Source organism: Hemitrygon akajei, chromosome 2 (genome assembly GCF_048418815.1).
Source record: "Hemitrygon akajei chromosome 2, sHemAka1.3, whole genome shotgun sequence".
NCBI classification, from domain to species: Eukaryota; Metazoa; Chordata; class Chondrichthyes; order Myliobatiformes; family Dasyatidae; genus Hemitrygon; species Hemitrygon akajei.
In genome coordinates, this window is record NC_133125.1 from 79,273,829 (window position 1) to 79,291,151 (window position 17,323).

At 40.0% G+C, this 17,323-nt stretch overlaps 1 protein-coding gene across 2 annotated transcripts in view; it reads left to right on the plus strand.

The window, feature by feature from the left end:
- The window catches only part of LOC140714284 (contactin-associated protein-like 5), a 1,700,882-nt gene that overhangs the window by 1,047,328 nt on the left and 636,231 nt on the right, over nucleotides 1-17,323 (plus strand). For both annotated transcript variants that reach the window (XM_073025370.1, XM_073025379.1), the window contains one exon: nucleotides 6,715-6,871. In XM_073025370.1, the coding sequence (XP_072881471.1) occupies nucleotides 6,715-6,871 (157 nt within the window). The remainder of the gene's footprint in view (nucleotides 1-6,714; nucleotides 6,872-17,323) is intronic.

The window sequence follows — 17,323 nt, forward strand, 5'->3', positions numbered from 1 at the left end:
TTGAAGATGATGCAGCAAAGTTTTGCAAATACATTAGAAATAGCTCCAGACTTTGACATTGCATTTTCATTACGTCTTATGTCATCAAATGTTATGCATGTTATGTTGATGTTCCCTTCAATCAAACTTGGTGTAACTGCCAGAAATCATGGGAGAAATTGTAGTTAATCATGGATCAGTGCGTTGAAATATTGGGAACACATTTTCTGCACAAACTATATAACGTATTGCCCAGAGTGACTCCTGGAGCTTATTATAAGGAGGAGGTACAGCACAGTTGCCTATTACTTCCTGATGCACAGTTTCAACTCAAAATGTCATTCTTTTCTTCCCAAAGGTGATGCTCAACTCCAGCTGATTGCTTGTTGCAGCCTTATTCGTTCATTTTCCTTCAAGTAGCAGTTTATTGTCTTCCCCAATTTTTGACTTTAGCCTTGGAAATAAATTAAAAATAAAGTTCAATGGAAGAGAAAAAGGGAAAGCATACTTCAAATTTCAAAATAAATTTATTATCAAAATATGTAAATATCACAATATACTACTCTGAGACTCATTTTTGGTGGCATTCACAGTAGAATGAGAAATACAATAGTTAGAATCAATGAAAAGCAGCCTATGTGCAAAAGAAGACACAAAGTGCAAATACAAAAAAACCTATAAATAAAAAAGTAAATAAATAATAGTCCTTGAAAGTGAGTCCATAGGTTGTGGAATCCATTCACTGACTACAGTGAAGTTTATTCTATGTGAATATATGTCAACTACAAAAAATATGATAAGGATTGAAATGATAAGTGGAGTACTGTTTTAAGTTCCAGCTACTATGCTGCTAAAAGATGTATTGAATTTTGTGGAAGGACAGCACAGTTTTAGCAGAATGTTACTGAGCCAAAATCCCTAAAATCTGATCAATGGGTTGGATAGAATCCATTGAGAATAGAACATTAAGGGATGATTCAACTGAACTGTTCGAGATAATTTTGTCAATGCCTCAAACCTTGAATACTTAGCAGAATACAATGAAAATATATTTTCATTTGAGAGGTGGGGCTGCATCTGAACAAGAAGTAGGAGTGGTGATGGTGGAAGAGGTCAGTGGGTGATAATAAAATTAGAATTACATTCAAATATAGAGTCGGAATGGATTTCTTACCACCATAAAGAGAGAAGATCAGTTCCTATTGGCAGAGGAATTAGAGAACATAAAGTAGAAGGTTTTTGGCAAAAGAGCCAACATTGACTGGCATGAGGAAAATTACTTTTAATATTTTCCGAGTGATTAGAATCTGGAATACGCCATCAGGAATAAATGGAGACCAATTCAACCAAAGCATTCAAATGAGAAGCATCAAGATGATGAGGGGCACTGATTGTATGGATAGCCAGAGGCTTTTTCCCAGGGCTGAAGTGGCTAATATGGTGCGGGGTGGGAGTATAGTTTTAAGGTGCCTGGAAATGGGTACCAAGGGGATGTCAGGGGTAAGTTTTTCACATGGAGAGTGGTGGGTGGTGGAAATGGATACGATGGCGTCTTTTAAGAGCCACTTAGATAGGTACATGGAGCTTAGAAAAATAGATGGCTATGCACTAGGGAAATTCTAGACAGTCTCTAGAGTAGGTTACATAGTCGGCACAACATTGTGAGCTGAAGGGCCTGTAATGTGCTGTAAATTTCTATGTTCAATGTTCTATTGAAAGATAAAGAAAAAAGTACAAGTCTATGAGAGAGGGTAGGAGAACAAGTCTTGGAAAATTACTCTCGTATAGATCTGACACAGATTTAATGGATCAAATATCCATCTTCTGTCCTTAACCACTCTGTAATTCTAGAAATCAATCGAATGACAATTTTGAAACATTCAAGACTGGTATTGATAGATTTTTGGAATCAAGCTAGATAAAGAAGTTTGAGCTACGGATTTCACCTGATACTACTAAATAACACCTTAAAGTAGGCCAAATGCTAGAAGACTGTTTGCCTCTTTCAGGTAGTAGTCTTGGGATAAGATCACAACCAGATACAAGATTTAAAGTAATTCCTGTCATTTACATTGTGATGTCTCTCCAGTTCCACATGGAAGACTGGGAAATCTTCTCTAAGTGTTCCAACCTATGGAGAGGATTGATAGTCACCAATCTTGTTACTACGACTTGTATGGCAAAAGTATCTTGACATGCAAATGCCTTTCAGATGATTTGAGTTACCACCAATTTCATCAACAAAGCCATTCTGACTATTTAACCACAAACAAGAGAAAATCTGCAGATGCTGGAAATCCAAGCAACACACAAAAACTGCTGGAGGAACTCAGCAGGCCAGATAGCATTTATGGAAAAAAGTACAGTCGATGTTTCAGGCCCAGATCCTTCAGCAGGACTAGAGAAAAAATGATGAGGAGTAGATTTAACTATTTGACTATTTAACCGTTCTCTAAAGAAGTTCCTACTGATATTATTCCTGAACTTAATCATTAGTTTGTAGTTATGATACTTGGTACTTGTACCTTGTAATTAAACCAAAATTAATATTTCTTATCCTAATTATTATTGTCTCTGCAATTAGAATCACATTTTTCACTATTTACTCTTCCAAGGCCTAAGAATTCTTTAACCTCTGAGCACCATTTTTTGAGATTAATCACTTTATTTATTGATGTCCTATCAACAGATTCCTAGTGTTATTGATTTCCACAAGTACTTCTTTCAATAATTTTGTCTAATTCTGAAGAATGAATTGTTTATGAAAACAAATTGAGCTTTTATCCCCACAATTATAAAATTATTATCAAATCCTTTTTTCTTTCCACTTACAGATTTTTCCCATCACACACGGTTCCACGATTCACAATCATTCTGATCTATATTCATAAGAGCAATGTTTACAAAGCACATGGTAAAGCAGAAGGAATGACTAGTGTTTTGAATCAATAGGATGCTAGAATGTGGAACAGAGAATGGGATTTTTGATATGATATTCTTTTATCTTTTCATCCTTTTATTTATTTATTTCCAACAAACCAGAAGGATTCCTAATTCAGTGAATACTGTTTTCGATTCAGGAGAGCAAACCGAAGCAAAATGTCCCAAGAAAATGTTTGAACACTTTGATTTGCAAGGAAAAAGCAATGAATTCCTTGTTAAGGAAATAAAGAATATTTTTTTTAAATGACTTAAACAAAGGACTGTGTTTACCAGTGCTCACTATTCAACAGAAATGGCATCGTGGTTGTGCTGAAAATTACAGCCATTGAAATGGGAGAAAATTTGCATTTATATTGGGCCTTAACTTGCTGAATTTTGCTGGTTATTGCAGCCAGTATGCCAGCTTTGAAACTAAAGTAAGACACAGATTTCCATGCACGAAAGTCAAGGATTTACTGACAAATGTGAAAGATCATGCCTAGTAGTGAAGCCATTCAGCATGCAGAATCCCGAGTGTCCTGGCAGCTAATCTAAGAGTCATCGAGCTATACAGCATGGCAACAGGTCCAGGGGATCCCTACCGACTAAGAGGCTGGTTTATGCTACTATGGTTTGTTCATGTTTGGCTCATGTCACTTGAAAACTTTCCTAACCATTTGCATGTCCAAGTGTAACTAAACACCGTTAGTGAACCTGCTTCACCCACTTACTAATGGATACAGACCAGGTCCTTGTGGAAAACATGCCCCTGCAGCCTCTTTTAAATCTCTTCCCTTTTAGCTTAACCTCTGCCCTCCAGTGTTTGATTCTCCAACCCTCAGAGAAAGGCTGAGTGTATTCATTCTATCTCATGATTTTTTACATTTCTATAAAATCACTGCTAATTCTCCTACACAGCAGGAAATAAAGTCCTAGCCTCTTCAGCTACTCTCTATAACTCTATCCCTTGAGTCATGGCAACATCTGCGTAGATCTTTTGTCCACACTTTCAGCTTAATGGTGTTTTAATCTTCAATCCTAATAGCATCAGTAGAATAATCTTGGACCTGGTTTTACTTCTGATCTGCCATAGGAACTGAGGTCCTACTGGTTTTATTGTTCACTCCTACTGGTTTCATTGTTCACTCCTATTGGTTTCATTGTTCACTCCTACTGGTTTCATTGTTCACTCCTATTGGTTTCATTGTTCACTCCTACTGGTTTCATTGTTCACTCCTATTGGTTTCATTGTTCACTCCTACTGGTTTCATTGTACACTCCTATTGGTTTCATTGTTCACTCCTACTGGTTTCATTGTTCACTCCTATTGGTTTAATTGTTCACTCCTACTGGTTTCATTGTTCACTCCTATTGGTTTCATTGTTCACTCCTACTGGTTTCATTGTTCACTCCTACTGGTTTCATTGTTCACTCCTATTGGTTTAATCATTCACTCCTACTGGTTTCATTGTTCACTCCTATTGGTTTAATTGTTCACTCCTACTGGTTTCATTGTTCACTCCTATTGGTTTCATTGTTCACTCCTACTGGTTTCATTGTTCACTCCTACTGGTTTCATTGTTCACTCCTATTGGTTTCATTGTTCACTCCTACTGGTTTCATTGTTCACTCCTACTGGTTTCATTGTTCACTCCTATTGGTTTAATCGTTCACTCCTACTGGTTTCATTGTTCACTCCTATTGGTTTCATTGTTCACTCCTATTGGTTTCATTGTTCACTCCTACTGGTTTCATTGTTCACTCCTATTGGTTTCATTGTTCACTCCTACTGGTTTCATTGTACACTCCTATTGGTTTCATTGATCACTCCTGCTGGTTTCATTGTTCACTCCTATTGGTTTCATTGTTCACTCCTACTGGTTTCATTGTTCACTCCTATTGGTTTCATTGTACACTCCAGGACAAAGAATTAGGAGACAAATAATTTCCTTTTTAGTCGCTTATCTTTCTTTGCTAAATTTGTTAATCCATCTTCTATGTTTTTATGTTTTAATCATTTTAACTTTCCATTAAAGCTTCAGAATTTCAGAGATATTTAAAAACCATTGATATCAATTATGGTAGTTGCATCTCTTTCCATCAGTTATGCCAGCTACAGTCATGCTGCTTCAGGAGTACCTTCCAACTGCACCTTCTGACCCATATGAAATGCTTGTGCGTGTGAACTGATAATGCCTCGATCTGAGTCCCCGTATCCTTATCCTATTTGATGAGAGGCATTGATCGTGTGGATAGTCAGAGGCTTTTTCCCAGGACTGAAACGACTAACACGAGAGGGCACAGGTTTAAGGTGCTTGGAAGTAGGTACAGAGGAGATGTCAGGGGTAAGTTTTTTCCTCACAGAATGCTGAGTGCGTGGAATGGGCTGCTGGCGATGGTGGTGGAGGTGGATACGATAGGGTTCTTTTAAGAGACTCCTGGACAGGTTCATGGAGCTTAGAAAAATAGAGGGCTATGTGTAACCCTAGGTAATTTCTAAAGTAAGTACGTTTTCGGCACAGCATTGTGGGCTGAAGGACCTGCATTGCACTGTAGGTTTTCTATGTTTCTATCTCATTGTGATTCCTGTTAAGGGTCAGGGCATAGATCATTAACACTTATTTTTATAAGATAATTTAGGGAGAGGCAATAAAAATTGGAATAAAAACAGAAAATGAGAGAAACAGTCAGAGATGGCAGTTGTGGAAAGAGAAGTAAAATCAAAAATTGTTGATCGGAGAACAACATAACAGATCCAGTGTGCACAAATCTGTTAAAATATGCGAAGACTCATTTGATTGCTAAGTATAATATACCGATGAATAATATCCACTCACCTTTCCTTTAGGTGAACCGATCAATTCTTATGATCAGTCCCAAATGGGTTCTTCATTGACCGTAGTGCAATTCCAATTAGCCTGCATTAGGGTTGTGTCCCCTTACTACTTCCCCATACAAATATCTATACTTTTAACCTCTACCATCTACTTTAATAACTTGTTCCATATGAACTATGTGTCCAAAACATAAATCTCCTTTAAATTTCTCCCATCTATTGTTAAAACTATTCCAGTTCTTATTCGCTATACTCCCACCACAGGAAAAAAATACTCTCTCTATCCTATCCATGCCCCTTTTAGAAAAAAATGTTAGACATTCTCAGCTAGTCTTAAATGATTCTTCTTTACAATGATGTTTTCTGAACTCCAGTGTCTTTTTCTTGCTGATCACTACTCAGAGAGATCTGTAAACCCCAGTGCAGACGTTCATCCCCTATTTCCTGCAATAACATCAGTTGCTGCTCATTTGGAAGCTTACCGGGTGAAAATACAACTTTTTGTAATGAGTCCTTGCAAAGAATGAATACCCAAGCTGATTCAAGAGTCCCATAGCAATGCTCCTCAAATTGAATCATACCCTTTAAAGATGCATTATGTCCTATCTTCACCATTTCCTTCTCTGAACTTGAGGTGGGAAGATCATCTCCTGTTTGCCCCTGTCCAAGCCTTCTATGCTGTTTTCCCATTTGGCCTTTGTTGTCTGTTCCATCTTTTAGCTCTTTGAATAATGCCACATCTATTGACTTCCTATCAACCAAATAAAAATAGCTACAGTTTAATGCATTTATCTTCTCCCTCTGCAGGTTATCCTGCAGATTTCCCTGTGCTGTGATATGAAAATTTGATCAACTATTTGCAAAAGTCTTTGGAATAACAAGTTTTTTAAAATTAAGGATGTAACTATAGTACCTAATTATCAGTCTATCTTTGTTGTAGCTCTTGCTAAAATTTGCTCCCTTTTTATTGTCCCTAGATGGAACACCATTTACATGGTGGATTGGGAGAACCAATGAAAAACATGTATACTGGGGTAGTTCATCATCGGGAGACCAAAAATGTGCATGCAGATTGGAGAAGAGCTGCTTAGATACGAAGCATCACTGTAACTGTGATGCTGCTGGTGATAAATGGTAAGAAAGTCTTTGTCTTGGAATTAAGCTGTACCTTGTCAAAACTTTAAAGACAAAATTTTCACAAAATTGTATTGTGAAACGGGCTTGTGTAATTATTTTCAAATTTAACAATTTGTGTAGATATAAAAATTCAAGCTTCAAATGCGTAACAGAATTCATAAACGTCAAAATGAATCAGACATTCAATATCACTGACATACTGGATATTGTGAAATTTGTTGTTTTGCAGCAGTTGTACAGTTTAATACATAAAAACCAAAACAAATGTATCTATAGGGACACATCAGGATGTTTGGCTCAATAAAGTGGCTGCCCCACATAACCAACGTTTCTTGGAAATGGTTAATAAGATATAAAGGAGACAAACTACCATTTAACTGAGAAACATTTAACTATCAATATCACTACAGTATTCTAAAACTGTGTATTAGTTCCTAATATTTATCAATGGAGGAATTAATCTGTTGCATTATTTTGATTAACTATAAATGATCAAAGTCATAACAAATGCCTAGTGTAGATAATGGACTGCCTTCATACAGTGCTATTGATGATTGCATCCTCCAAATCTTCCTTTTAATCATACCATTCAAGATAAATGTTGATACCCTTCAAATTTCTCATAGTTCCTAACTTGTTGAAGTTGTGAAGTTGTTTCATTCTCACTCCTGGCTTTTTCTCACAGCTCCAAGCTTGTATGCTTGAAACCACTGTGAGTAAAACAGTTCTGATTTGTCTTACTGTTTATTTCTAGCCAGCTATCAGTGACAAACTCCATTGCTTTGTGAACATACATGCAAGTGACGCTATTTAAAAACTGTTCACTCTAAGCATGGTATGATATTGAACAACCATTCAGGTGCATGCGATTGATGCTAGCTAGAATCTGTTCATCAACAGTCTCCTATCCCAGTTAAGAAGCATAGCTCCCCAAATAAATAAAGGAAATCCTGGCTATGTATAGTAATTAGTTTATTTATTAATTGTTAATTAAATTTATTAATTTATTTATTCCAATTAGTTTTTGTTCTTTAAGAGTTGCCCCGAATAAATGGCTGCCCTGATAACAGATGGCCCTATAAAATAAGTAGTGCAAAAACTGAGAGATATTTTTCATGGGTTCATTGATTGTTCCCTATCAAACCATTTAATTATCTACCTTCAGGATGAGCACTGACTTAAATCAATGGAACAAATGTAAGAAACTTCAACAGAAATGCTGAATTTTTTCCTATTTTTCTTACCTATCCATTTTTACTGTCACTCTCTTATCGAAATTTCTAACAATTGATATGTGTCTCAATCTCTTTCTGTATCCCTGCCAATCTGCCTTCCTCTCTCTAATTCTATTTTTCTCTGTTATTTATTGACCTTTTCCCACTTTTCAATAACATTATTTACATTATCTGTCTACCTATTCATCTATCTGCCTGTTTATTTGTCTTCCTTGCAATGAATTCCACAGATTCATCTCACTTTGACTAAAGAAGATGTCCCTCCATTCTGAGGCTGTGCTGTCTGGTCCTACTACAGGAAACATCCTCTCCACATCTGCAAAATCTAGGCTTTTCAATATTCGATGTTTCAACGAGATCCTCCTTCATTCCTCTAAACTCCATTGAGTGTGGCCCAAAGCTCCTCACACGTTAACCTTTCATTCCTGAGATCATTCTCGTGAATCTCCTCTGGACCCTCTCCAATGCCAGCACATCTTTTCTTAGATATGGGGCCCAAAACTGCTCACAATACTTCAAGTGTGGTCTAGTAAAGCCTCGTCATTTCATATTCTAGTCTTCTTAGAATAAATGCTAATGTTACATTTGCCCCTTCCCCACCAATAACTCAACCTGCAAGTTAACCTTTAGGTAGGAAAAGGGAAGAGGTCCAGAAAAAAGACTACAGAGAGTTAGGAAGGAAGTTGAGAAACAGGACCTCAAAGGTCGTAATCTCGGCATTACTGCCTGTGCCACATGACAGTGAGAATAGGAATAGAATGAGGTGGAAGATAAATGCATGGCTAAGGGATTGGAGCAGGGGGCAGGGATTCAGATTTCTGTATCATTGGGACCTCTTTTGGGGCAGGTGTCACCTGTACAAAAAGGGCAGGTTGCACTTAAATCCCAGGGAGGCTTGCAAAGGCTACTGGAGAGAGTTTAAACTAGAATTGTTGGGGTTGGGAACCGAACTGAAGAGACTGGGGAAGAAGCAGTTGGCTTACAAATTGAGAAAGCTTGGAGACAGTGAGTGAGGGAGGATAGGCAGGTGATAGAGAAGGGATGCGCTTAAATGGATGGTTTGAGATGTGTCTATTTTAACGCAAGGAGTATTGTGAACAAAACGGATTAGCTTAGAGCATGGATCAGTACTTGGAGATATGATGTGGTGGCGATTACAGGGACTTGGATTGCTCAGGGACAGGAATGGTTACTTCATGTGCCGGGTTTTAGATGTTTCAGAAAGGACAAGGAGAGAGGCAAAAGAGGTGGGGGCATGATACTGTTGATAAGAGATAGTGTCACAGCTGCAGAAAAGGTGAATGCCACGGAGGGATTGTCTACGGAGTCTCTGGGTGGAGGTTAAGAACAGGAAGGGGTCAATAACTTTACTGGGTGTTTTTTATAGGCTGCCCAATCATAACAGGGATATAGAGGAGTAGATAGGGAAACAGATCTTGGAAAGGTGTAATAATAACAGAATTGTCATGATGGGAGATTTTAATTTCCCAAATATCGATTGACATCTCCCTAGAGCAAAGGGTTTAGATGGGGAGGAGTTTGTTAGGTGTGTGTAGGAAGGTTTCCTAACGTAAAATGTAAATAGGCCTAGAAGAAGAGAGGCTGTACTTGATTTGGAATTGGGAAATGAACCTGGTCAGGTGTCAGATCTTTCAGTGGGAGAGCATTTTGAAGATAGTGTTCATAATTCTACCTCCTTTACGATAGCATTGGAGAGAGATAAGAACAGTTAAGTTAGAAAAGTGTTTAATTGGAGTAAGGAGAATTTTGAGGCTATCAGGCAGGAAATTGGAAGCTTAAATTGGGAACAGATGTTCTCAGGGAAAAGTACGGAAGAAATGTGGCAAATGTTCAGGGGATATTTGTGTGGAGTTCTGCATAGGTATGTTCCAATGAGACAGGGAAGTTATGGTAAGGTATAGGAACCATGGTGTACAAAGGCTGTAATAAATCTAGTCAAGAAGAAAAGAAAAGCTTACAAAGGTTTAGAGAGCTAGGTAATTTTAGAGATCTAGATTATAAGGCTAACAGGAAGGAGTTTAAAAAGGAAATTCGGAGAGTCTTGGCGGGCAGGATTAAGGAAAACCCCAAGGCTTTCTACAAGAATATGAAGAGCAAGAGGATAAGATGTGAAAGAATAGGACCTATCAATTTTGACAGTGGGAAAGTGCGTATGGAATCAGAGGAAATAGCAGAGGTACTTAATGAATACTTTACTTCAGTATTCATTATGGAAAAGGATCTTGGTGATTGCAGTGCTGACTTGCAGCAGACTGAAAAGCTCGAGCATGTAGATATTAAGAAAGAGGATGTGCTGGAGCTTTTTGAAAGTATCAAGTGGATAAGTTGCTGGGACTGGATGAGATGTACCCCAGGCTACTGTGGGAGGCAAGGGAGGAGATTGCCGAGCCTCTGGCTATGATCTTTGAATCATCAAAGGGGATGGGAGAGGTTCCAGAGGATTGGAGGGTTGCGGATGTTGTACCTTTATTCAAGAAAGGGAGTAGAGATAGCCCAGGAAATTATAGACTAATGAGTCTTACTTCACTGGTTGATAAGTTGATGGAGAAGATCCTGAGAGGCAGGATTTATGAACATTTGGAGAGGTATAATATGATTAGGAATAGTCAGCATGGCTTTGTCAAGGGCAGGTTTTGCCTCACAAGCCTGATTGAATTTTTTGAGGATCTGAATAAACACATTGATGAAGGAAGAACAGTAGATGTAGTGTATATGTATTTCATCAAGGCATTTGATAAGGTACCCCATGCAAGGCTTACTGAGAAAGTAGGGAGACATGGGATCCAAGGGGACATTGCTTTGTGGATCCAGAACTGGCTTGCCCACAGAAGGTAAACAGTGGTTGTAGATGGGTCATATTCTGCATGGAGGTCGGTCACCAGAGGTGTGTCACAGGGATCTGTTCTAGGACCCCTGCTCTTCGTGATTTTTATTAATGACCTGGATGATGCATTGGAGGGATGAGTTAGTAAATTTGCTGATGACACAAAGGTTGGAGGTGTTGTGGATAGTGTGGAGGGCTGTCAGAGGTTACAGTGGGACAATGATAGGATGCAAAACTGGGCTGAGAAGTGGCAGATGGCATTCAACCCAGATAAATGAACCCAGTGGTTCATTTTGGTAGGTCAAATATGATGGCAGAATCTAGCATTAATGGTAAGACTCTTGGTAGTGTGGACGATCAGAGGGATCTTGGGGTCTGAGTCCATAGGACACTCAAAGCAGCTGCGCAGGTTGACTCTGAGGTTAAGAAGGCATACAGTGTATTGGCCTTCATTAATCGTGGAATTGAATTTAGGAGCAGAGAGGTAATGTTGCAGCTATATAGGAAGCTGGTCAGATCCCTCTTGGAGTACTGTGCTCAATTCTGGTCGCCTCACTACAGGGAGAATGTGGAAGCCATAGAAAGGGTTCAGAGGAGATTTACAAGGATGTTGCCTGGATTGGGGAGCATGCCTTATGAAACAAGTTGATTGAACTTGGACTTTTCTCCTTGGAGCGACGGAGGATGAGCGGTGACCTGATAGAGGTGTATAAGATGATGAGAGGCATTGATTGTGTGGATAGTCAGAGGCTTTTTCCCAGGGCTGAAATGGTTGCCACAAGAGGACATGGATTTAAGGTGCTGGGGAGTAGGTACAGAGGAGATGTCAGGAGTAAGCTTTTTACTCAGAGAGTGGTGAGTGCGTAGAATGGGCTGCTGGCAACGGTGGTGAAGGCGGATACAATAGGGTCTTTTAATAGACTTTTGGATAAGTACATGGAGCTTAGGAAAGGGCTATGGGTAAGCCTAGCAATTTCTAAGGTAGGAACATGTTTGGCACAACTTTAAGGGCCGAAGGGCCTGTATTGTGTTGTAGGTTTCTATGTTCAATCCTGCATGAGGACTCCTTTCCTTTGTACCAACGAGTTTTGAAATTTCTCCCCATTCAGAAAATAGCGCACACCTTTTATTCCTTCTGCCATCTTATTATCCCTTTACTGAATGTATTTCTTTGTCTTTCTATGTTTTTGTCTACTCCTTTTCTCTGTCTTAATGTCCTTTTATCTTTCTCTCCAAACTTTATTTTTTTCTTCACCTCTTTCTCACCAATATCTCTTATTTTACATTTAATTTGTTTTATCAATTATCTCTTTATACAATTCATCTGTTTTAAGTCCAAGTTTATTGTCATTCAACCATACACATGTATACAGCCAAATGAAACATCATTCCTCTAGGGTCAAGGTGATAAACACGGTACATATGGTCACACAGACACCGCACATATAGTTATGATCCAGTGCATACAGTCACAAAATAATATTAGCACAAGTCCCTGAGTGGCCTGGAGATTGATAGGTTGATATAAATTGCAAGGTGCGTGTACTTTAAGACAATATAATTTTACTGGCCCTATTATAATAAAACTACCACTCATATAAATATATGAAACAGCCACAATAAAAGTTCGAAAGTGAACAGTACAGGATGACAGTATGCTTGTAAGATGGGGAGAGGGGTGAGGGTTGCAGCAGAGTTTTCAGAACCAAAGATGGTATGGCCCATTTGCTCTAAACTACTGAAGTTCAAAGTTCAATGTATTATCAACATGCATACGTCACCATATACAACCCTTTTCTGCTGAGATTTGTATTAGATATAGCATAGGAGCTGTACATACCTCACAGTCTCAAATATAGAGCAAGTAGAATGAGGGCTAAGCATACAGCCATGTGGTGTTGTTGTGCTGATGGTGATTGTGAAGGAGATGTGGTTGCCAATCTGAATTGACTGGGATCTGCAAGTGAGGATTTTGACCTTGTAATGTCCTTTGTTTTGTCCCACCAATGTATTAAAACTATATTCTTTCCATTTCCTTGTTCTGCATCCTCAAAGGGCTGGTGAATTTATTGCATCCCCAACCGATATCTGCAATTTCTCCTTGGAGCGACGGGTTCATAGTCATAAGCTCAAACCCAACCAGCATCCTCCAGCAAGGAGGGACCCCACAACTATCCAAACCAATTACCAATAAGGGAACGATAACTTGGAAATGTATAATTTTAAAAATCAAAGTTCAAAATTTATTACCAATACACATGTATGTCACCATGTACTACCATCAGATTCATCCACAGTAAATAAAAAGAAACAATAGAATGAATAAAAAACTACACACAAACCCATAGAACCATAGAACATTACAGCACAGAAAACAGGCCATTCTGCCCTTCTCGTCTGTGCCGAAACTTTATTCCACTAGTCCCATTGACCTGCACCCAGTCCATAACCCTCTAGACCTCTCCCATCCATGTTTCTATCCAATTTATTCTTAATAAATTTATTCTTAATAAATGCGAGCCTGCATTTACCACGCCAGGTGGCAGCTAGTTCCACACTCCCACCACTCTTTGAGTGAAGAAGTTACCCCTAATGTTCCTCCTAAACCTTTCCCCTTTCACCCTAAAGGCATGTCCTCTCATATTTATCTCTCCTAATCTAAGTGGAAAGAGCCTACTCGCGTTTACTCAGTCTACACCCCTCATAATTTTGTAAACCTCTATCAAATCCTCCCTCATTCTTCTACGCTCCAAGGAATAAAGTCCTAACCTGTTAAATCTTTCCCTGTAATTCAACTCTTGAAGACCCGGCAACATCCTAGTAAATCTTCTCTGCACTCTTTCAATCTTACTGATATCCTTCCTATAGTTAGGCGACCAGAACTGTACCCAATACTCCAAATTCGGCCTCACCAATACAACCTTATACAACCTCACCCTAACATCCCAACTCCTATATTCAGTACTTTGATTTATGAATGCCAGGATGCCAAAAGCCTTCTTTACAACCCTGTCTACCTGTGACGCCACTTTCAGGGAATTAAGTATCTCAACTCCCAGATCCCTTTGTTCCTCCACACTCCTCAGTGCCCTACCATTTACTGTATATATCCTACCTTGATCTGTCCTTCCAAAATGCAATACCTTACACTTGTCTGCATTAAATTACATCTGCCATTTTCTGGCCATTTTTCCAGTTGGTCGAGATCCCTCTGAAAACTTTGAAAGCCTTCCTCGCTGTCCACAATGCCTCCAATCTTAGTGTCATCACCAAACTTGCTGATCCAATTTACCACATTATCATCTAGATCATTGATATAGATAACAAACAACAATTGTCCCAGCATAGATCCCTGAGGCACACCACTAGTCACAGGCCTCCAGTCTGGTAAGCAATCATCCACTACCACTCTTTGTCTTCTCCCACACAGCCAATTTTGAATCCAGTTTACAACCTCTCTATGGGTACCTAGTGTCTGAACCTTCTGAACTAACCTCCCATGTCGGACCTTGTCAAAGGCCTACCTAATGTCCATGTAGACAATATCCACAGCATTTCCTTCATCTACTTTCTTGGCAACCTCTTCAGAAAACTCTACAAGATTTGTTAAACACGATCTACCACGCACAAAGCCATGCTGACTATCCTTAATCAGCCCTTGGCTGACAAGTACTTGTATATCCAATCTCTCAGAACACCTTCCAATAATTTACCAACTACTGATGTCAGGCTCACCGGCCTGTAATTATCTGGTTTACTTTTGGAGCCTCTTTTAAACAACGGAACAACTTGAGTTACCCTCCAATCCTCCAGCACCACACCCGTGGCTAAGGACATTTTAAATATCTCTGCCAGGGCCCCTGCAATTTCTACACTAGTCTCTGTCAAGGTCCCAGGAAATATCATGTCAGGCCCGGGGGATTTATCTACCTTTATTCACTATAAGGCAGCAAGCACCTCCTCCTCTTTAATCTCTATATGTTCCATGACAGTACTGCTTGCACCCATGCTGAACTCATCAATTTCATCGACTTTTCCTCTAACTTCCACCTAGCTGTCAAATTCAATTGGTCCATCTCGGACACTTCTCTCCCCTTTCTCGATCTCTTGGTCTCCATCTCTGGAGACAGACTGTCCACTGGCATCTTCTATAAAGCCACTGACACTCATAACTACCTCGACTATACCTCTTCCCACCCTGCCACTTGCAAAAATACTATTCCCTATTCCCAGTTCCTCTGTCTCCGCTGCATCTGCTCCCAGGATGAGGCTTTCCATTCCAGGACATCTCAAATGTCCTCTTTCTTTAAGGATCGTGGTTTCCCTTCTACCGTCATCAGTGATGCCCTCACCCGCATCTCCTCTATTTCCCGCACTAAAACCCTCACCCCATCCTCCCATCACCACAACAGGGACCATGTTCCCCTTGTCCTCACCTACCACCCCACCAGCCTCCAGATCCAGCACATTATCTTCGGCAACTTCCGCCACCTTCAACAGGACCCCACCACTAAGCACATCTTTCCCTCTCTACCCCTCTCTGCTTTTCGCAGGGATCGTTCCCTCCGCGACTGCCTGGTCCACACATCCCTCCCCACGGATATCACACCTGGCACTTATCCCTACAAGTGTAAGTGCTACACCTGTCCCTACACCTCCTCTCTTACCACCATTCAGGGCCCCAAACAGTCCTTCCAGGTGAGGCAACACTTCACTTGGAGTCTGTTGGGGTCATCTATTGCATCCGGTGCTCCCGGTGCGGCCTCCTCTACAACGGCGAGACCCGACACAGATTGGGGGACCGCTTCGTCGAGCACCTCCGCTCCGTCCGCCACAACAGACAGGATCTCCCAGTTGCCACCCACTTCAACTCTGCTTCACATTCCCATTCAGATATGTCCATACATGGCCTCTTCTTGCTATGATGAGGCCAAACTCAGGTTGGAGGAGCAATACCTCATATACCGTCTGGGTAGTCTCCAGCCCCTTAGCAAGAAACATTGAATTCTCTAACTTCTGGTAATTCCCTCCCCCTTCCTTCCCCCATCCCAGTTTCACTCTGCCTCCTCCTCCAGCTGCCTATCACCTCTCTCATGTTTCTGCCTTCTTCTACTACCCATAGTGCTTTCCCCTTACATTCCTTCTTAACCTTTCCTGCCTATCCCCTCCCTGCTTCCCCTCCCCCTCCCCCACCCCTTGATCTTTCCTCTGATTGGTTTTTTACCTGGCTTGTAATATACTTGTAGAAACCCTTCGGGTTTACCTTCACTTTGTCTGCCAAAGCAACCTCATGTCTTCTTTTTGCCTTCCTGGTTTCCTTCTTTAGTATTTCTTACATTTTCTATACTCTTCAGGTACCTTATTTGTTCCTTGTTGCCTACACCTCCCTCTTTTTCTTAACCAGATCAAAGAAACAAAGGCGGAAAAACAACTAATGTGATAACAAATAGAGTAAATTCAAAATAAGAAGAAAAACACAAAACAATAATAAATAAATAAATACATACATACATATTGAGAACATGAGTTGTTGAGTCCTTGAAAGTTAGTCCATAGGTTGTGGAATCAATTCAGAGTTGGGGTGAGTGAAGTTATGCATTCTGGTTCAGGAGCCTAATGGTTGAGGGGTAACAACTGTTCCTGAAATTGGTCGTGTGGGACCCAAGGTTCCTATACTTCCTTCCCGATGGCAGCAGCAAGAAGAGAGCGTGGCCTCGTAATGAGGTTCCTTAACAATGGATGCTGCTTTCCTGCAACAACATTCCGTGTAGATATGCTCAGTGGTGGAGAGCGTTTTACCCGTGATGGACTGGAATCAGAAATAGCCAGGCAGCTTATCACTCACTTGAGAAAATGCTTATGGAGTCTTCAAAGCTAGTACACCCTTTGTCCAATGGCAGCCACACCATTTCCAAGGCAGTAGATGCAATTGAAATTCCACCATGAGTTCTCACTGTGTTAATTGTTAGAGAGGTTTACAGTTCCATAAAACAACAGTTATCCTGCTCAGATTGTGGTTACAGAGGCCATTGCCCAAAGAAGTAGGAAAAGCTGTTCCATCTTTTATCATAATAGTGGTATGAAACTTCCACAATAACAGTCTGATTTTGCACAAAAAATGCTGACATTTATTTTTATAACTGTGGCTTAGATTGGACTCCCATTTAACCATGTTGCTGAAATCCAAAATACTTGCTTAGCTGATTATCCATATCAAGTTGACTGACCTCCAAATTTGTATTCCTCGCTGGGTTGGTGCAAACGTCCTAAAGATCCCTTGCAGTTCCATTAGTCCCACATCAATTTAGTGCAGGTTCAGCAACTCTATTATTCTCAGATGAATTAATCAAGTAAAAGTAAATGATTTTA